The sequence below is a fragment of the Rana temporaria genome, chromosome 4 (genome assembly GCF_905171775.1).
Source record: "Rana temporaria chromosome 4, aRanTem1.1, whole genome shotgun sequence".
Classification (NCBI taxonomy): Eukaryota; Metazoa; Chordata; class Amphibia; order Anura; family Ranidae; genus Rana; species Rana temporaria.
Window position 1 is genome coordinate 4463631 of NC_053492.1, and position 22234 is coordinate 4485864.

The window sequence follows — 22234 nt, forward strand, 5'->3', positions numbered from 1 at the left end:
GATAATCAATGTTATTCTCTTTACCTGTCAGTGGTCAGAATGTTATGACTGATCAGTGTACAGAACATAAACACACAGCACAAGGCCGTGTTCACACTATTAGGCAGATTCAGAGCGAGTTACGCCGGCGTATCAGTAGATACGGCGTCGTAACTCTGAATCTGCGCCATCATAAATTTAAGCGTATTCTGGAAACCAGATACGCTTAAATTAGGCTAAGATACGAGCGGCGTAAGTCTCCTACGCCGTTGTATCTTAGGGTGCAATATTTGCGCTGGGCGCTAGGTGGCGCTTCCGTTGAGTTTGGCGTAGAATATGTAAATGACTAGATACGACGATTCACGAACGTACGTGCGCCCGTTGCAGTAAAGATACACCGTTTCCGTAAGAGGTACGCTGGCGTAAAGATAAAGCTGCCCCTAGTTGGCCTAGTCAATGTTACGTATGGCCGTCATTCCCGCGTCGAAATGTGAAAATTTGACGCAGTTTGCGTAAGTCGTCTGTGAATGGGGCTGGACGTGATTTGCGTTCACGTCGAAACCAATACGTCCTTGCAGCGTACTTTGGAGCAATGCACACTGGGATATGTACACGGACGGCGCCGTTCGTAAAAACCGTCAATCACGTCGGGTCACCAATAAATTACATAAAACACGCCCCCTCATCCTCATTTGAATTAGGCGCGCTTACGCCGGCCCCATTTACGATACGCCGCCGTAAGTTAGGAGGAAAGTGCTTTGTGAATACAGTACTTGCCTCTCTGACTTACGGCGGTGTAGCGTAAATACGATACGCTACGCCGCTGAAAAGATGCGCCGCTGTACCTGAATCTAGGTATATGAGACGATTCTTGGGGTTGCAGTTCCTCTGAGCTCCACAATGTGGTGAGCTCACTCCTACCTAGACAGAAAATCTCTATGGAATACAAACAGGAAGTGATGTCATGTGCAGACAGGAAGTTCCGGGTGAGAGGTGAGTCGGGAGGAAGTAGAGAAAAGACGTTGCTGGAAGAGGTAGCAGAGGAGGTAATAAGATCTTATTTTCTATTTACACCCAGTAACCCCGTCATGTCCGTCCTCTTCCTCCATAGTCACTGTGATGTCTTTTATCTCCAGCAGATGATGATACACACATATATAGTGTGGAAATGTAGATTAACCCCTTCAGGGTCAGAACATACAGGGTCAGACCACTCTCCATTTTGGAGATAAATTCTAGTAATATGTTCCTCTAAACAAACCACACTGACAATAAATAGAGAAAATAATGACCACCCTGACCATACATGGCCCACAAAGGGCAAGTATTACACTACACAGGCAGCCAATGGGCAATCATTACAATATGCAGCCAACACAATGATGGGGCGTAGGGGTCAGGAGTAAGGATGAGCTCCGGCGTGTTCGCATAGTACACGTGCAGAGCCCACCAGGAAGTCAGCAACGCGCTGCGCTAATCACAGGCAGGGAGACATTGTCCCGATGCTCGGCTGCAGAGATCGGGAAATGTCTCACTGCCTGTGATTAGCGCAGCACGTTGCTGACTTCCTGGTGGGTTCTGCACGTGTACTGTGCGAACATGCCGGAGCTCATCCTTAGTCAGGAGTATGGAGCATAGAGCCCCTTACATTGCTGGTCAGGAGGAAGAAAACATTCCCCAGCCTGCCATGAACAATATGTTCAATCACTGGTGTCAGAGGGAGGAAAATACTGAGGGCTCTGAGTGAAGTACAGCTGAGGAGTCTCTGAGGGTTTAGTAAAGCTGAAAGACTTTAGGGGCCTCTGAAAGGGTAATGTAACTTCAGGACTCTGGGGCCCTTGAGGGGGTAATCAGGCTGCACAGTGGGACTCTTGAGGGGGTAGTCAGGCTGCACAGTGGGACTCTTGATGGGGTAGTCAGGCTGCAGGGCTTTGAGGGAATGGAGGGCTCAGGGGACTCTGAGGGACGAGGGTCTCTGGGTCTGTGATGGCCCTCCCATCCCACCTCTTATTTTTCAGACCTTACGGAACTGGCAATCTTGACCATCTTATTGTCTCACTGGTCACGTGATTTATTTTAGAATATCAAGTTAGATTAACAAGGGAATTCCTTCACTCATTGGTGAGCATTTGTTCTTAGAGTTCTGTTTCAGCTGCAAACCAGTTCAGAGAGAAAACAAACACATCAGAGAAAAGGGAATATCTAATCCGGCAGGCCAAGAGGGCCCCGGGTTCTCCAAGATGTAATATATACTACATACTCCAGACTAAATTTGTTCCCATGGGGGCAGTAGTTTCTTTCTTAAATGTACAGCAACCCTCCTATTCCCCCCTCACATCCACATCCTATTATTGTGTGACCAATACCATCCAGATAATTCTTACTTTTATTTCCCAAAGTTATCCGTCTACAAGGAGACCTGTATAGATCAAATGACGGGACCAATGAGGATGGAGGAGGACCGGAGTCACATGACTGAGAAGATACTAAACCTCACCCTAGAGATCATCTACCTGCTGACCGGAGAGGTGAGGAGGATTCTGGGAGGTCACATGACATCACTCTTATCTCTATTAATAAAACACAGACCTGACCGGAGAGGTGAGGGGGATTCTGGGAGGTCACATGACATCACTCTTATCTCTATTAATAATACACAGACCTGACCGGAGAGGTGAGGGGGATTCTGGGAGGTCATCACTCTTATCTCTATTAATAATACACAGACCTGACCGGAGAGGTGAGGAGGATTCTGGGAGGTCACATGACAGCACTCTTATTTTTATTAATAAAATACAGACCTGACCGGAGAGGTGAGGAGGATTCTGTGATTCTAACATGATATTCCTATTGGTTCCTCAATGCAGAGATTTCCTCTTGTGAAGTCAGGTGTTCATATGACCATCACAGTGCCTCCATGTGACTCCCTAAAACCTGAGAGACACAACATGGAGAAGATTCTAGAAGTCACCAAGAAGATGATGGAGCTGCTGACAGGAGAGGTGAGGAGGATTCTGGGACATTATCCAGTAACAGACAAGGGATGTGTCTGGATGGTGACTGTATCATTGTGTGTGTCAGGTTTCTATAAGGTGTCAGGATGTCACTGTCTATTTCTCCATGGAGGAGTGGGAGTATTTAGAAGGACACAAGGATCTCTACAAGGACGTCATGATGGACAATCAGCCGCCCCTCACATCACCGGGTAAGAGGAGACTTTATTGTAAAGGAGAGAGCAGTACGGAGGCTCCACCTAGACCTCCCATCATCTGATAAACACATAGAAACAATGTATTCAGTCAGTGTGTGTTTCCTACAGATGGATCCAGTAATGGGAACCCACCAGAGAGATGTCCCCGTCCTCTGTATTCCCGGGATTCCACACAGGAAGGTCACACTATCCCTCACTTTTACAAGGTTGGTGGCATGTAGAACATGGACTCATTGAGGTGATGTGTAAATTTTTTTAAATGTGATGTCACAATATTGAACACATTTTACAGATGACTCTTCTAATATTTTCCTGTTTTAGGCTGAAGATCTGATAGGTATAAAAATTGAAGTTAAAGCAGAAGAAGAAGAGAGGTATGTGAGGGATGATCAGCAGTCTATGGAGGAGGATGGAATAACGGGGACATTTATAGAGGAGGACACTCCTACAGAGATCAGCACAGGTGATTAACACTAAATACATTCCTCCATCCATACTGCTCTCTGATTGGTCCAGAGTAGGGCAGGGACTGGGCTATATCAGCCTGTTATCCCCTGGTCACTTTCCTGAGCTGTGTTCCCCATCCTGTATTCCTGTATTTCTTTCAGAAATTCTTCCTTCTCTGTGCTGCAGACACAATTTATATATCGAGCAGTGTGGGGCCTCTGCAACCTCTGAATACCAATATTATGAGTCCTGACCATTACACTACATACTCAAAGGTGTACATTGCATACTTCTGACCCCTGCACTATATAATTTATATTGTACATTATATACTCTGTTGTACATTACATACTCCTGACCCCTGCACTATATACTTTATGTTGTACATTACATACTCCTGACCCCTGCACCATATACTATGTTGTACATTACATCATTCTGATACTATAGTCCTATCTGTTGTATCTTATACAATATGTTGTACATTACATAGTCCTGACTTCTGCTCTCTTCCCTCTACCCACTACTATATATACAGTGAGGAAAATAAGTATTTGAACACCCTGCTATTTTGCAAGTTCTCCCACTTGGAAATCATGGAGGGGTCTGAAATTGTCATCGTAGGTGCATGTCCACTGTGAGAGACATAATCAAAAAAAAAATTCCAGAAATCACAATTTATGATTTTTTAACTATTTATTTGTATGATACAGCTGCAAATAAGTATTTGAACACCTGTCTATCAGCTAGAATTCTGACCCTCAAAGACCTGTTAGTCTGCCTTTAAAATGTCCACCTCCACTCCATTTATTATCCTAAATTAGATGCACCTGTTTGAGGTCATTAGCTGCATAAAGACACCTGTCCACCCCATACAATCAGTAAGAATCCAACTACTAACATGGCCAAGACCAAAGAGCTGTCCAAAGACACTAGAGACAAAATTGTACACCTCCACAAGGCTGGAAAGGGCTACGGGGAAATTGCCAAGCAGCTTGGTGAAAAAAGGTCCACTGTTGGAGCAATCATTAGAAAATGGAAGAAGCTAAACATGACTGTCAATCTCCCTCGGACTGGGGCTCCATGCAAAATCTCACCTCGTGGGGTCTCAATGATCCTAAGAAAGGTGAGAAATCAGCCCAGGACTACACGGGAGGAGCTGGTCAATGACCTGAAAAGAGCTGGGACCACCGTTTCCAAGGTTACTGTTGGTAATACACTAAGACGTCATGGTTTGAAATCATGCATGGCACGGAAGGTTCCCCTGCTTAAACCAGCACATGTCAAGGCCCGTCTTAAGTTTGCCAATGACCATTTGGATGATCCAGAGGAGTCATGGGAGAAAGTCATGTGGTCAGATGAGACCAAAATAGAACTTTTTGGTCATAATTCCACTAACCGTGTTTGGAGGAAGAAGAATGATGAGTACCATCCCAAGAACACCATCCCTACTGTGAAGCATGGGGGTGGTAGCATCATGCTTTGGGGGGGTTTTTCTGCACATGGGACAGGGCGACTGCACTGTATTAAGGAGAGGATGACCGGGGCCATGTATTGCGAGATTTTGGGCAACAACCTCCTTCCCTCAGTTAGAGCTTTGAAGATGGGTCGAGGCTGGGTCTTCCAACATGACAATGACCTGAAACACACAGCCAGGATAACCAAGCAGTGGCTCTGTAAGAAGCATATCAAGGTTCTGGCGTGGCCTAGCCAGTCTCCAGACCTAAACCCAATAGAGAATCTTTGGAGGGAGCTCAAACTCCGTGTTTCTCAGCGACAGCCCAGAAACCTGACTGATCTAGAGAAGATCTGTGTGGAGGAGTGGGCCAAAATCCCTCCTCCAGTGTGTGCAAACCTGGTGAAAAACTACAAGAAACGTTTGACCTCTGTAATTGCAAACAAAGGCTACTGTACCAAATATTAACCACTTCAGATCCGCGCTATAGACAAAATACGTCCACAGCGCGGATCTGAAGTGCCAAGTGGACGTCCCTGGACGTCCTGTACTTACCTGCTCCTGCGGGTCCCCTCAAGCGTGAATCGCGGGTAAAAACTGTGTTGGCCGTGTCCATCGGACACAGCCAATCACAGATCGTGCTGAATGGCCAATCACAGTGGCCATTCAGCACTCGATCTAGCCGTCCAATGAAAGATGATCTCAAATGTAAACAAATAAGATCATCTCTCATCGCCGGCTTTCTCTCCTCACACACAGACCGCGTGTGAGGAGAGAATCAAAAGTGAGTGACAAAACAGTTATAGTGAGCGGAAAAACACGTGATTACAGTGCCAACAGCCCCTGCCAGTGCCCCCTTTGCCAGTGCAATCACCCAGTGCCACCTGCCAGTGCATTCTCGCCAGTGCCACCTGCCCCTGCCATCAGTGCCACCTGCCCCTGCCACCTGCTTGTGCCATCTGCCATCAGTGCAATCTGCCATCAGGGCTACCTGCCAGTGCAATCTGCCATCAGTGCCACCTGCCAGTGCCATCTGCCCGTGCCATTTGCCGTCAGTGTCATCAACAACAATGGCTAAACGGTCATTTTCACTCGAGGAGGCGTATGAAATTATTGCGGCCGATGGGAGCAACGGGGAGCTCCCCCATTCGGATTCCTCCTCAAATTCAGACGCCGAATCTGACGTTGACTACGAGCCGGTAGTCAGCAGTGGAACAGAGACATCGGAGGAGGGTCCGCCCGTCAGACGAAGGCGTATTGCTGAGGAGGCAGTGCCATCCACCAGCACCGTGGTGCCATCCACCAGAACCGCAACACCTCGTCAAGCAAGGTCACGTACCAGTAGGTCCCATGCCAGCCTTCCCTATTCCCTTCAGTACCCCTTGTGGCTTCCTCCTAATTCAGGAGAAGCCAACATTCCCCCTTTCACGGCCCAGCCAGGAGTCCAAGTGGACACAGAAAAATTTTGCCCCGATCTATTTTTTCAATCTAATTTTTACAGACGACATGCTTGCCTCAATTGTTTCCCAGACCAATCTCTATGCCGAACAATTTATTTCCAGTTACCCCACGTCCTATTATGCCCGTCCCTTCCAATGGAGACCCGTAACAGTGGAGGAATTCAAAAACATTTTGGGCCTCGTATTTTGTATGGGACTTAACCACAAAAACGAAATACGTTCATATTGGTCAAAACGCCCCATCTATCACATGCCCGTCTTTTCCTCAAAAATGCCCAGGTCCAGATATCAAATGATCATGTGATTCCTACATTACAGTGACAATGCCCAGTGCCCTCCCCGAGATGACCCAAATTTTGACGAACTTTATAAAATTCGGCCACTTCTTGATTATTTTCCCCAAATTTTTCCCCAGTTGTTTACCCCGGACCAAAACATATGTGTTGACGAGTCACTTGTAAAGTTTTCTGGCAGGCTCGGCATAAAGCAATTTATTCCCTCCAAAAGGGCCCACTATGGGGTGAAACTCTACAAATTATGTGACCATGGCACCGGATATACGTATGCCTTCAACGTATATGAAGGAAAGGACAGCCAGCTACACCCCCCTAATTGTCCAGACTACATTGGGACCAGCAGGAAAATTGTTTGGCAACTCCTAAACCCACTAATGGAGAAAGGATACCATCTGTATGTGGACAATTTTTATTCAAGTTTGCCCCTGTTCCGAAACCTCTATAGAAAAAAGACACCCGCATGCGGCACCGTACGGTCGAACCGGAAGGGCTTTCCTCAAAGCCTTGTCACCAAAAAATTAAAAAAAGAGGAGACGGCGAGTGCACGCAATGAGGAAGTTCTGGCCGTGAAATGGAGGGACAAAAGGGATGTGTACATTCTTTCTACCATCCACAAAAACACATTTGTTACCATCAGGAGGAGGAATGGGCAAATCCGGAAACCGAAATGTATTCAAGATTACAATAAGTTCATGGGGGGTGTCGACTTGAACGACCAGATGCTGGAACCGTACCTTTCCACAAGAAGATCATACCAGTGGTACAAGAAAGTTTCTATTTACCTATTCAATTTGGCCATGTATAATACTTATGTAATTTATCGGAAATCCACTCCAAGACCCAAATCCTACCTTTATTACCAGGAGGAAGTCACCACTGCCCTTTTATACCCCAGCAACCCACCAGCAAACATTCGTTCCGATGTGGTTAGCCGTCTTTACGAGCGCCACTTCCCAGATAGAGTCCCTCCCAGACCAACAGGCCAAAAACGTCAAAAGAAATGCCGGGTGTGCTCCAAAGGAGGAGTGAGAAGAGACACCACTTATTATTGTGCCCAATGCCCTTCCCAACCAGGCCTCTGCGTAGTTGACTGTTTCCGCATTTACCATTCCTCACTAAATTATTAGTCCCTTCCTGCCATTTACCTTCACACCCCTTATACCTCTGCTTATGACCCTGGCTTGTTATTTGACCACGATTCTGCCTACCGATTTTGTATATACCTCTGCCTGATCTGGAACTGACCCTGGACTGTTATTTGACCACGCTTATGCCTACCGATTCTGTTTATACCTTTGCCTGATATGGAACTGACCCTGGACTGTTATTTGACCACGCTTATGCCTACCGATTCTGTTTATACCTCTGCCTGATCTGGAACTGACCTTGGACTGTTTGACCATTCTTTTTGCCTGCCTCTTGAACTGATCTTTTACCCTGCCAGTGGACTAGTGGGATTCATAGCACAGGGGTCTCACATGTGAGGGGCTCCAGAATTGTTTTTCTGGATGAAGAAAACTATTGTTTGTTTTCTCATTCTAGATTAGGGTCTGGTTGCCCGGAGGCTTCAAAGAGATTTGGGTGGGAGAAGCCTCTACCCCTGTCCCCATTCTGTCCTGAACGAGGCCCTACTTCTGCCTGCTGCCTGTAGGACCTATGCCATCATGCCTGTTGCCTGGACAATTGCATTTTCTTTTGCTGACCAAGTCCCTGCCTGCTGCCTGGACCAGTGCTATCGTCCCATGGACAACTGTGCTTCTAAAACCACAGGTACATTTTTTTGTTTACCCTTTGCTTAGCATAATGTATTTTGGGGTGTAATTCTTGTCATGTGTATGCTATGTATCCCTAGAACACCTGTTGGTGTTCCTTGCATGTTGGGCCTCTGTATGTGGTCAGGCTGTGAAAAAGTCCCACACATGTGGTATCGCCATACTCAGGAGGAGTAGCAGAATGTATTTTCGGGTGTAATTTTTGCTATGTACAGGCTATGTGTTGGCAATATCTTATAAATGGACAACTTTGCATAAAAAAATTGCGTTTTCATTTTTTTTCCACATTTTCCAAAAACGTTTGGAAAAAAATGAATTGTTCAAAAGACTCATTATGCCTCATAGATTATACGTTGGGGTGTTAGCTTTCCAAAATGGGGTCACTTTGTGGGCATTTCCATTGTCCAGGTGCTCCAGGGCCTTCAAAAGTGTAATAGGTAGTCAACATGTTAGATGTGTAATTTATGCTCCTAGAACACCTGATGGTGCTCCCTGCATATTGGGGCTCTGTATGTGGCCAGGCTGTGAAAAAGTCCCACATATGTGGTATCGTCATACTCAGGAGGAGTAGCAGAATGTATTTTCGGGTGTCATTTGTGGTATACACATGCCATGTGAGAGAAATAACCTATTACAATGACAATTTTGTGAGGGGAAAAAAAAAAATATTCATTTTGCAAAGAATTGTGGGAAAAAATTACAACATCAAAAACCTCATCATGCATCTTACTAAATACCTTGGAATGTCTACTTTCTAAAAAGGGGTCATTTGGGGGGTATTTGTACTTTCCTGGCGTGTTCAGGGCCCCAAGAAATGAGATAGGCACCGGTACAACAGGTGTGATAATTTTTTTATGATTTGCACCATAGCTTGTAGACTCTCTAACTTTCACAAAGAGCAAATAATATCCACTAATTTGGGTTATTTTTACCAAAGACATGTAGCAGTATAAATTGTGGCCAAAATGTATGAAGAAAAATTAATATTTTGCTAAATTTTATCGCATAAACTAAGAAAAATTCATTTTTTTTCAAAAAATTTCGCCTTTTTTCATTTATAGCGCAAAAAATAAAAAGTCCAGAGGTGATCAAATACCACCAAAAGAAAGCTCTGTTTGTATGAAAAAAAGGACAAAAAATTCATTTGGATACAATGTTGTATGAGTAATTAACATTCAAAGTTTGAGAGCGCTGAAAGCTGAAAATTGCTCCGGGAACGAAGGTGGTTTAAGTGCCCAGTAAGCAAGTGGTTAACATTGATTTTCTCAGGTGTTCAAATACTTATTTGCAGCTATATCATACAAATAAATAGTTAAAAAAATCATACATTGTGATTTCTGGATTTTTTTTTTTTGATTATGTCTCTCACAGTGGACATGCACCTACGATAACAATTTCAGACCCCTCCATGATTTCCAAGTGGGAGAACTTGCAAAATAGCAGGGTGTTCAAACACTTATTTTCATCACTGTATATATATACACATAATATGTATTCTCTTTTGTTACACACATTTCCTACCAGCTGGACATTTTATATCTGATGATTTGATTGGAGCACAGACTTTTACATGTGATAATATCCTCAAACTTTGAAATCTTAAACAGAAAGTGATAATGAGGGAATGAATGAATGACTTGTATAGCGCTACACATGCGAACTGAATCGCCTCTAGGCGCTTTTTCCAGCCAGTATCTGCTTGGCTGGTGCGGTCATTTTACCCTGTAGGATCTCGACACACAGATATACATATATATATATACTGGGCCAATTTGGACTAGATCCAATTTACCTACCAGCATGTCTTTGGAGCGTGGGAGGAAACCGGAGTACCCGGAGGAAACCCACGCAGACACAGGGAGAACATGCAAACTCCAGGCAGATGGTGTCGTGGTCGGGATTCGAACCAGCGACCCTTTTGCTGCTAGGCGAAAGTGCTACTCACTACACCACTGTGCTGCCCTTCAATAACCCAATGATGGTGGTCTTCAGGATCAGTCCAGTCTTCAACTTGGTTGTTCTCCCCCATCCTCACTCTCTGACCTCTGGTGGGGCTCAGCCCCGCTGTTATTCATGACTAAATAAGGAAGTGCAGGACTTCTTGTGTTGTGAAGGGGACACTTGTCCTATAATCCCCTCATCACTGTCACTCCTAAAAAAAATACAGTTTTAGTTGATTCCTCACTCTCTAAACCAGTAAAGCCTCAACGCTCACTCCGCCTCACATCCAACAGTACAAAAATAGTGTCTCGGTAATCCTGCTCTCCTTGAGTGGGGAAACTCCAAAGCAATAAGGAAATGAAGGAGAGTGCAAACCCCTAGTGCATTACTGTTAACACCAAAAGCATACTCACAAACATGAGGAAATCACAACTCTAACATAGTGGATACCAGGTCTCTGTGTTAGGAAAGCTGGGGCCTGTCTCCCGAAATATGTCAGCTCTCCTAACACAGTGACCTGGTATCCAGCATGCTGGAGTTGTGATTTCCTCATATTTGTGATTACGCCTTTGGCTTTTTAATACATTCTATGGTGTTAAAGGTAATGCACTAGGCGTTTGCACTCTCCTTTTTTTTTCTTATAGTATTTCTTCACTCTCTGACTAAGGTCCATGAATAAAATAAATGATCTGGTAGGAGATCAGAGGACCCATTTACTAGTTACCTTGAGGGGGAAATTGTAAGATCTTCAGAGACAAAGCTGCCTGATGTGGGCGGAGTCCTGGTTTAGGGGAACCAATCTGCTCATGTCTAGTAATAATCTTTGTATTTCTATTTTAGTAGATGGACGGGAGATGAGGAAAACCTCAGAGAATTGTCTCACTTTGTCTCCAGACTGTAAAGTAGAAGATGAGGACATCACACAGTATAGTCCAGGAGAAAACCCGACTACCTCAAATGTCCATCCGGCACCACACAGTGTAGATGGACCATCGTATTCCTCTCATCCTGAGGAACCTCAGACTGTGCGGGACGGTGCCGGACCATCGTATTCCTCTTATCCTGAGGAACCTCAGACTGTGCGGGACGGTGCCGGACCATCGTATTCCTCTTATCCTGAGGAACCTCAGACTGTGTGGGACGGTGCCGGACCATCGTATTCCTCTTATCCTGAGGAACCTCAGACTGTGAGGGACGGTGCCGGACCAACGTATTCCTCTTATCCTGAGGAACCTCAGACTGTACAGGACGGTGCCAGACCATCGTATTCCTCTTATCCTGAGGAACCTCAGACTGTGAGGGACGGTGCCGGACCATCGTATTCCTCTTATCCTGAGGAACCTCAGACTGTGCGGGACGGTGCCAGACCATCGTATTCCTCTTATCCTGAGGAACCTCAGACTGTGCGAGACGGTGCCGTCCTTCCAACAGAGAAGATTTTTTCCTGTACTGAGTGTGGGAAGTGTTTCCATTTTAAATCCAAACTTGATGTGCATAAAAGATCTCACACAGGAGAGAAGCCGTATTCCTGTCCTGAGTGCGGGAAATGTTTTTCACAGAAGTCCCATCTCTACAAACATCAGAGATCTCACACGGGGCAGAAGCCGCATTCCTGTCCTGAGTGTGGGAAATGTTTTTCTGAGAAGTCTAGTGTTTACAGACATCAGAGGTCTAGTCACACAGGGAGAAGCCACTTCCATGTCCCGAGTGCGGGAAATGTCTTCTATACGAATGTTGCTGGACATCACATTTTGTAATGTAAGCTCTCACAAACACCTGTGAATGTATCCATCTGTGATGAATGTTGGCCATATTCATTTCATATAGTGATTTCCTATGATCCAGCTCCATCTAACATCCATAATGTGGTATTCCAAATGTTTTCCTAATTGAGAAATCTGCGGCCAGATGTTGTATTGTCTGGAGATACTTGTTGAAGGGGTGGGCTGACCATTCGGGCTCTCTGGCACTGCCCATGGGCCTGGGTCAGTAGGGAACACAATGAGAGGCTCCACACGTCATACAGGGGCAGAATATTTAGGTCCATCTAAATAATGATAATAATCGAGTGACTTGACGGTGTCTTTCCTGAAAATGTTCCCCCAGCGGATAAGGACCCCCCTTGTACTGCGCAGGTGTCAACTGAGCCTCCAAAAAATGCCGAATATGTAGAGTTGAGAGTCAGCTCTAGATGGCGCCTGCGCACACCAACATCCTGGCTCATCTCTTAATATACCCGTGGACATGGGGAATGTTAAAAAAGAGTCAGGAGGCCGAGCGAGTGCAGCGAACCGTCCAAGCGAAGCCGACTGGCCACTTGCAGCGAGGTCCATGTCGACCTAGACCTGCTGCAATAACTAGTTCCATCAACATTTTAAAAGCACCCGCCCGTCATTGCGCAGGCGCCGTCTAGAGCTGACTCTCAGCTCTACGTTTGGCTATTTTCCAAGCTCAGTTCACGCTTGCGCAGTACAGGGAGGGTTCATATACGCCGGGGGGAACTTATTCGTCTGAACGCCGGGAATGCTGAAGACAGTAAAGGAGGACCCTAACTACTGCTGGGAGAAACTCACCTGTGAAGTAGTGGCGGAGCGAGTCGGGGTACAGGGCTGTCGTGCCTTGCTATTGCAGCTGGTGATGATGCCAGTGATATTAGATGAAATTAAAATGCATTGACTCCTTCATCACGGCTAATATATTTATCAGGGAAACCTGCTAAAAGGATCTGGATACAGGCATCTGAAAGATGCAGAACATTACACAGGTGTCATTTTTTTGGGGGGGTCTTCTGGTGTAGTATGGGGAGATAGGGGAGTCCCTCCTCTCTCCCCCTCACCCCTCCTTTCTCCTCTCTCACTCCCCTTTCATCCTCTCTCTTTTTTTACTCACCCATCTCTCTCACCCATCTCTCTCCCACCTCCTCTGTCTCTGACCCCCCCTCTCTCCCTCCCTCTTCATCTCTTGTCCCCCCTCTCTCTCTAACTCATCCCTCCTCTCCACACAAGGCAATTAACCTCTCAGTCACCGGGCATCTATACTGCACTGTGTAACCAGCAGGTGCTACCTACTGCCCCCAAAAAGCACACCCAATGTTTGCCGCAGGGTGCTTGGCACCCTCAATAAACCTGGAAGTTCCCAGTGGCTTCTATGGTAACTTCCATGAAGTTAATGCTGCTTTATATATTTAAATGCTTACTCTATGCAGCTGAGCTTCAATTTGTAGGCAGAAAAACCAGGGCAGCTATGTTGTCCAGAATTTAGAGGTGATGTGTATATCTTTCCATGTGCAGCTTACTGCAAAGTCTGGTTATATATTGGGGTGGTTGTCACCTATCTGCACAGCTTGTCAGCAGCATTTGGAACGGGGACACATTGGATGCCTTAAACTGTCATTGTGCTCTTGCTGGGTGTCCATTGTATCCCTGTGCCAGGGGTTGTAAAGGTAAAAAAAAATCCTAAATACGTTCCTTTACCTTAGTGCAGTCCTCCTTCACTTACCTCATCCTTCCATTTTGCTTTTAAATGTCCTTATTTCTTCTGAGAAATCCTCACTTCCTGTTCTTCTGTCTGTAACTACACACAGTAATGCGAGGCTTTCTCCCTGGTGTGGAGTGTCGTGCTCGCCCCCTGCCTTGGACTACAGGAGAGTCAGGACACTCTCTATGTTGCAGATAGAGAAAAGAGCTGTGTATTAGTGGGCGTCCTGACCGGGCCACTTTTTGCGATTCGGCACTGCATCGCTTTAACTGACAATTGCGCGGTCGTGTGATGTGGCTCCCAAACAAAATTTACGTCCTTTTTTTCCCACAAATAGAGCTTTCTTTTGGTGGTATTTGATCACCTCTGCAATTTTTATTTTTTGCGCTATAAACAAAAACAGAGCGACAATTTTGAAAACAAAGCAATATTTTTTACTTTTGCTATAATAAATATCCCCCAAAAATATATAAATGTAGCTCTACCCCCTCAGGAGCCACTGATTGTGTTGGGATCGGCGTATTAAGTTACCTCTATGTGTTGTCTAGGTGTGAAGGTAGTGAGTAGAGCAATAAGCGAATGTCCAATTCGTAGATAAGGTTTTCTGAATGCTTTATTTCTTTGGTCCAACACGACCAACATCAACTTGAGGTAGACAGGAAAGGTTGATGAAATAAAGGAACTTTGCAGTATCAGGCTTTGGATAGAGAAAAGCAATCCTGCTATTCTGTAGTAATACTGTTTGTCGCCACTCCAGCCAGAGTGGGTGAAGTGCCTCCGGACAGACCTCTGCCACAGGCCTGGCAGCCAGAGCGCCACTTTAAGGTTGCTGGGAGGATCAAGTCTCTGCCACAGACTTTGCTCTGGTGAGACCTCTGCCACAGGCCTAGGACTTGGATGAGCTGAATGGTTGAGCAAATCCTCCCAGTAAACAACATTAGGGGCACCGGTTGACAGTAGAAGTGTAACTGTCAATGTCCCGGTCACCAGATCCCCGATGGTTCGTTCAAGCCCTTTTGGATCACCTGCCTCCGGGTTATCCTCAAGCCGATCCCCCACCGAACGGCATACAGCCTGGGATCTTCTCAGTAGAAGTGGGGACCCAGTAAGTCACTGGGGCCCCTTGGTAGCATCAGTAGCTCCAGGCCAGGAGGGCCCAGAGTCAGGAACTCCGCATAGCGCGCGACCCCAGGCCAGGTTACATAGTTAGTCAGGCTGAAAAAAGACACAAGTCCATCCAGTTCAACCACAAAAAATAAACAAACAAAATAAACACAGTACAATCCCATACACCCAACTTCATACCCTTATATATTTGTACATATTGGTCATATCCCCCCTAATTCTCCTCTTCTCAGGTAGGCCATAGTCGTGGGGCCCGCGATGTGCGCACACCCTGGGTGCCGCACCTGGAACCAGCGAAGAACCCAGAACGGCTTCCGCCACAGAAATACTCCTCCCCAGCATGCCCCGCGAGGGAAAATTACTCTAATTGGCTGCTAGGAAGAAGCGGCTCCGCCTGGACCTCTATGGCGCCACCTGCCGCCCAGAGATGTAACTATCCCTGGAACGCAGACTGACCCACAGAACAATCCAGATTTGGCGACAGCCAAACTTAACATAATTAAGAATGAGAGCAACTTACCTCTCTCATTCTCCCACTAACTTTAGCGTAGTGCCCTTACTGAAAGTAAAGGGGGCGCTTCATAAAAAAACATTTTTTTCCTCAGTTTAGGCCGATACGTATTCTTCTACATATTTTTGGTAAAAAAAATTGCAATTAGCATTTATTGATTGGTTTGTGCAAAAGTTATAGCGTCTACAAAATAGGGGATAGTTTTATGGCATTTTTATTATTTTTTTTTTTTTTTTTACTAGTTATGGCAGCGATCAATGATTTTATATTGTAACTGCGACATTATGGCGGACACATCGGACATTTTTGACACCATTGTCATTTTAACAGTGATCGGTGCTATAAATATGCACTGATTACTGTACAAATTACACTGACAGTGAAGGGGTTAACCTGTAGGGGCGCTGAAGGGGTTAAGTGTGACCAAGGCAGCGATTCTTACTATGTGGGGGCGTGGCTTGACGTGACACATCACTGGTCATCGTTCCCTATAGTGGTGCAAGAGCTCTTCATTGATCCGTGATCCGCACGGATCAACAGCTTCGGATCGGCACACACGTCATCCACGGAGCAGCTGTAACAGCCGACATTGGGCTAGATTCAAGAAGCAATTGCGCCTGTGTAACCATAGGTTACACAGCGCAATTGCTTACTTGCTCCGGCGTAGCGAATGCTCCTGATTCAGGAACATCGCTACGCCGACTGCAGCCTAAAATCTGCGTGGCATAAGGCTCTTATGCCACGCAGATTTTAGGCTGCATTCTTGCGTTGGCCGCTAGGGGGCGCTCCCATTGTGATCTGTGTATAGTATGCAAATTGCATACTAACACCGATTCACAACGTTGCGCGAGCCCTGCGTACGCAAATTACGTAGTTTGCGTACATCGGGTTTCGCGTAAGGTTACACATCCTAATAGCAGGCGCAGCCAATGCTATAGGATACCCACGTTCCCGCGTCGCGATATTTAAAATCTACGTCGTTTGCGTAAGTGAATCGTGAATGGCGCTGGACGCCATTGACGTTCACTTTGACGCAAATGACGTCCTTGCGATGTCATTTGCCTCAATGCACGTCGGGAAAGTTTCCCGACGGAGCGCGCCTAATTTAAATGATTCCCGCCCCCGGCGGAATCATTTACATTGCGCGCGCTTACGCCGGGCAATTTTGCCGGCGCGCCCTCGCAATTTACGGAGCTACTGCTCCGTGAATCAAGGGCAGCGCAAAATATAATGTACCTGAATCTGGGCCATTGAAATCATCTCCGTGTTCTGAAAGAGGAACAATGGGCCAGATTCTCAAAGGCGTTACGACGGCGCAACACCATTAGCGCCGTCGTAACTCCTCATCTGGCCCCGGGTATCTATGCGACTGATTCTTAGAATCAGTTGCGCATAGATACCCATTAGATCTGACATGCGTAAGGCTGTTACGCTGTCAGATCTTAAAAGTAATTTTTTTTCCCGCCGCTAGGTGTCGCATCATCGTTTTCCCCGTCGTCTATGCAAATGAGGTAAGTACGCGAGATTCCCGAACCTACGCGCGTCCGACGCTGAGAATTTACGTTGTTTCCGTAGCGTACGCGACGCGTAAGGTTGCCCCTGCTATTAGCAGGGGCAACCAATGTTAACTATGGCCGTTGTTCCCGCGTCGAAGTTTAAAAAAAATACGTTGTTTGCGTAAGACGTCCGTGAATGGCGCTGGACGCCATTTACGTAAACGTCTAAGCAAATGACGTCGGGGCGACGTCATTTAGCGCAATGCACGTCGGGTAATTTACCCGACGGAGCATGCGCAGTACGCTCGGCGCGGGAGCGAGCCTAATTTAAATGGTGCCCGCCCCATTTGAATTGGGCGGGCTTGCGCCGAGCGAATTAACGATACACCGCCGCAAGTTTACAGGTAAGTGTTCTGAGAATCAGGATGTAAACCTGCGGCGGTGTAACGTACAGCACATACATTACGCTGCCCAGGAGCAACGTTAATGTATGAGAATCTGGCCCAATATTCCCTCTCACCACCAGGTGGCGCTGTGTGTGACCATCCTGCTCCGTGTATGTGGCCAGGGAATGACGTAGTGGGTTACAGCTGATGGCAGCTTCCAGTTCCTTGGCACACGTGTATGGAGATAATACAGGATGCGGGGGAGTGTGCCCAATTCTACCAGGACCTGGAGCTCAGTTCAGCCTCTTTGGTGGCATTGAAGCTCGAGGAGTTTGCAAAGTGAGTAATGGTCAGCCAGTGCCGTATAGCACCATTCCCTGCTTACCCTGTATTCATATTACACATATACTGTATCTAGCTGCTGTGTGAGGCAAGCTTCTATAGTCCGTTATTACTAATTCTATAGAAGACAACCAGCAGGACCTACTACAAATCATTTGAACCAGTTACATGAAGGTAATCCATTAAGGCTAGCTTCACATTTGTGCACTGGAGGAAAGCATGCAAAATCACACAATGCATAAAAAAACACATAGGGCCCGATTCACCTACCTGAGCGTATATTTAGTCGGGCGTAGCGTTTCCTATTTACGCTACGCCACCGCAACTTAGACAGGCAAATGCAGTATTCACAAAGCACTTGCTCCGTAAGTTGCGGCGGCGTATCGTAAATGGACCGGCGTAAGCCCGCCTAATTCAAAGTAGGCTGGTAGGGGGCGTGTTGTATGGAAATGAATAGTGACCCCACGTAAATGACACGCCTAACGAACGGCGCATGCTCAGTATCACGTCGAATTATCTCCCTAAATTACGCCGGCTCAATGCTTAGTCGACGTGAACGTAATCTACGCCCATCCCCACTCAAGTACGACTTACGCAACCGACGTAAAATACGACGCTGTTTCCGACGTCCATACCTTAACATGACTTACCCCTGCTTTATGAGGGTTAAAGTTACGCCGGTCGTACGCCTTACGTAAACAGCGTATTTCAATACGCCGGGCGCAAGTACGTTCGTGAATCAGCGTATCTAGCTAATTTGCATATTTAACGCAGAAATAAATGGAAGCGCCCTTAGCGGCCAGCGTAAATATGCACCCCAAGATACGACGGCGTAGGAGACTTACGCCGCTCGTATCTTGGCAACAGTGAGGCGTATCTGATTCTATGAATCAGTCACAAAGATACGACGGCACACATTCGGACTTACAACGGCGTACGTGGAGATACGCCGTCGTAAGTCCTTTGTAAATCTGACCCATTGTATTTTTTCAGGCACACAGCACCCCCCATGCACACACATAGGTAGATTGAGGTAGGGGTGTGCAAATCTAAGGCGGCGTAGCCTAGCGTGTTTACACTACACCGCCTTAAGTAAGAGAGGCAAGTATTGTATTCTCAAAGTACTTGCCTCCTTACTTAGGGCGTAAGGGCGCCTAATTCAAATGAGTTGGAGGGGGGCGTGTTTTATGGTAATGAGGCTTGACCTCATGTTTTTGACGTTTTCTGTTACTGCGCATGCGCCGGGCGCCTACATTTCCCAGTGTGCATTGCGGCTAAGTACGCCGCACGGGCCTATTGATTTCGACGTGGACGTAAACGACGTAACTCCCGATTCGCTGACGACTTACGCAAACGACGTAAAAAATTTGAATCTCGCGGCGGGAACGGCGGCCATACTTTAACATTGTTATTCCACCTAATAGATGGAATAACTTTAGGCCTGCTAATGCCTTACGGAAACGGCGTAAATCTACTGCGGCGGCCGGGCGTACGTTCGTGAATCGGCGTATTAACTCATTTACATATTCTACGCCGACCGCAATGGAAGCGCCACCTAGCGGCCATCCGAAAAATTGCAACCTAAGATAGGACGGCGCAAGCCGTCTTATCTTAGATATGTTTAAGCGTATCTCTGTTTGAGCATACACTTAAACATAAGTCGGCGTAGATTCTGAGTTAGGTCGGCTTATCTACTGATAAGCCGGCTTAACTCTTACTGAATCTACCTAAAAGTGTGTGATAAAATGTCATGCGTTTTGGTGTGCTATGATTTATAAAGCATCATGCACTTTTGTGCGATTTTTCAAGCTGCCCTAAGCGTGATCCACAAAACTGCTCTGTTGCACCTGCATAGCTGTGGGGCCTGAAAAGATCAGTGGGTAAAGTACAGTGGGCAGTGTTACCCATCAGATTTCAGCTTCCTGGGACTGAATCTGGGAACTATTGAAGTAGAACTGAACTGCTGTCTGTGCACCAATTAGGGTTCTTTAACATGTGCGACAGTGCCCTGTGTTTAAACACTTGCCTACTAGGCACTTTCAAAGTTTGTTTACACTTACCTCTCCCTGTTTTTTAGCTCTGTGACCTGATCGTGGAACACCGGCGGCGATCGGGTCCTGTGGGTGCGGTCACGGAGTTCCCGACCGAGTGCGAGCACGCGACTCATGGCTCGCACAACTAAAGGGGACATACCTGTACGCCAATGTGCGCAGCGGTGCCATTCTGCTGACGTACATCGGCGTGCGGTGGTCGGCAAGTGGATAGGAGATACCTAACAGCAGTGATCTGCTTTCCATAATACCGGGAGGACATCTTCTGCAATTCACAAACTTTTAGCTACATTCCTAAACATCCTTATCAGTCCATTGATAGGACACAGCAGAACCGCTTATCCAAATCAACCAACAGCACAACAAAGCATGGCAGACAGGCGACCCTTTGATTTATTCCTCATAAACCTCATTACCAGAACACAATACACATCCCATTCTGACTCTAAGGCCCCGTACACACGACCAAACATGTATGCTGAAACTGGTCTGCGGGCCAGTTTCAGCATACATGTTCGGTCGTGTGTAGGCGCGATCGGGCCGAATTCCAGCAAACATTTGCCCCGCCGGGCCTTTTCCCAGCAGACAAATATTCCTGGCCGTGTTTTAAAACCGTCCGCTGGAATCCTGCCCACTCGGACATGTACGGTCGTCAGTACAGACCTACCGTACATGTCCGAGCGCCCGCCGTCCCTCGCATGCGTCGAATGACTTCGACGCAGGCGTGGAAGCCTTTTAAATGGCAGGCCCGCCCACGTCGCCGCGTCATCGTCGCGGCGACGACGCGGACACGCCCCGCGTATTGTTTACGCGCGGACTTCTGTACGATGGTTAGTACAGCCATCGTACAGAAGCCCTCTGGCAGACATGTACGGTGAAAACGGTCCGACGGACCGGTTTCATCGTACATGTTTGCTCGTTAGTACCCAGCCTAATAGTCATCATAAACCCTTCAAGTCAAGGCTTAAGTAATTACAGTAGAAGATATCCGTCCTCACTAATAGTATCAGACTCATTGTCTGTCATAAATAGTTCAGCAGGTAGAAAAGCCAAATACATAGTTACATAGTTAGTCAGGTTGAAAAAAGACACAAAGTCATCCAGTTCAACCATAAAATAAAATAAAAATTATAATAATAATCATACACTCCCATATAACCAATTCTATACCCACAGTTGATCCAGAGGAAGGCAAAAAACCCCAGCAAAGCATGAGATCCAATTTGCTACAGCAGGGGAAAAAATTTATTCCTGATTCCCCGAGAGGCAATCAGATATTCTCCGGATCAACTTTACATATAAATGTTAGTACCCAGTTATATTATGTACATTTAAAAAAAGGGGGAATAAGGTTGGGACTCTACCTATGAGGCATATGATAGAACTGTGTAGAAAAAATAGTGCAGCGCAAATAACACAGTAAATACAATAATAAATCAATAAATCAATTTGGTAAAGTCCATAAAGTGCAAAGTGATAAAAGTGCTCCAAAAAATCAATGGTGATCAAAAGTCCAGTAATCTTCAACAGATCCGTGACCCACAGGAAAGGGTTAACCTCCACCAAGAGTAAAGGGTGGCCTCTCACCTCAATACTTCAACCTGTGGCTAGGTCAAAAGGCAAGAAGCAAAATCTCCAGAGATAGGTAATCAGCTTTACATGGGTTCAATTCCAAAGAATCCACCAGATGGCACCAGCGGGCAATAAGCAAGGCAACACTCTCCCATACAGCAATTACATGGACCGAAAAAGGAGTAAGAAGGACAATTCTAAGTGCTAACTGCTTAAAACGTTTAATGAAATTAAAAGCATAAGATATAAAACTCACATAGTCCTGCACTCATAGACCGAGTGCAGGTATAACAGCAGTTACCGGAACGAACGTCCGGATCAATGTACACGGCTTGTTTGGGTCTCTGTGAGGCAAACGCGGATGACGTTGACGTAGCTCCTCCCCCTCGTACGCGTTACGTCCCAAAGTGGGCGGGACTTCATCAGCGTGGGGCGGGGATCTCCGTGAACGTCCCGCAGCGCAATATATACCATGTGGTTGCCATAGCAACATTCACAGGGACTAATTAGCCAGCGCCATCTTGTGTCCACACAGCAGAGTACAAGATAGATAAAATATTTAAGGGCCAAAAAGTTACAATACAATTAGCCTGAGGCTGGCGCCATCTAGTGTTTAAAGAAAAAAGCACCAGACAAAGGATAATAAATCCTAATGTACATCAGCCAGGCAATATAAAATTAAAAACAAACAAATAAATAATATATAAATTAG

General features: G+C 46.3%; 1 protein-coding gene across 1 annotated transcript in view; it reads left to right on the top strand.

The window, feature by feature from the left end:
- Nucleotides 1–13246, top strand: part of LOC120935233 (zinc finger protein 721-like) — a 243702-nt gene extending 230456 nt beyond the window's left edge. Inside the window, exon 7 of the mRNA XM_040347399.1 lies at nt 12075–13246. Coding sequence (XP_040203333.1) covers nt 12075–12319 — 245 coding nt within the window. The 3' untranslated portion in view covers nt 12320–13246. The remainder of the gene's footprint in view (nt 1–12074) is intronic.
- The last annotated feature ends 8988 nt before the right edge of the window (nt 13247–22234 follow it).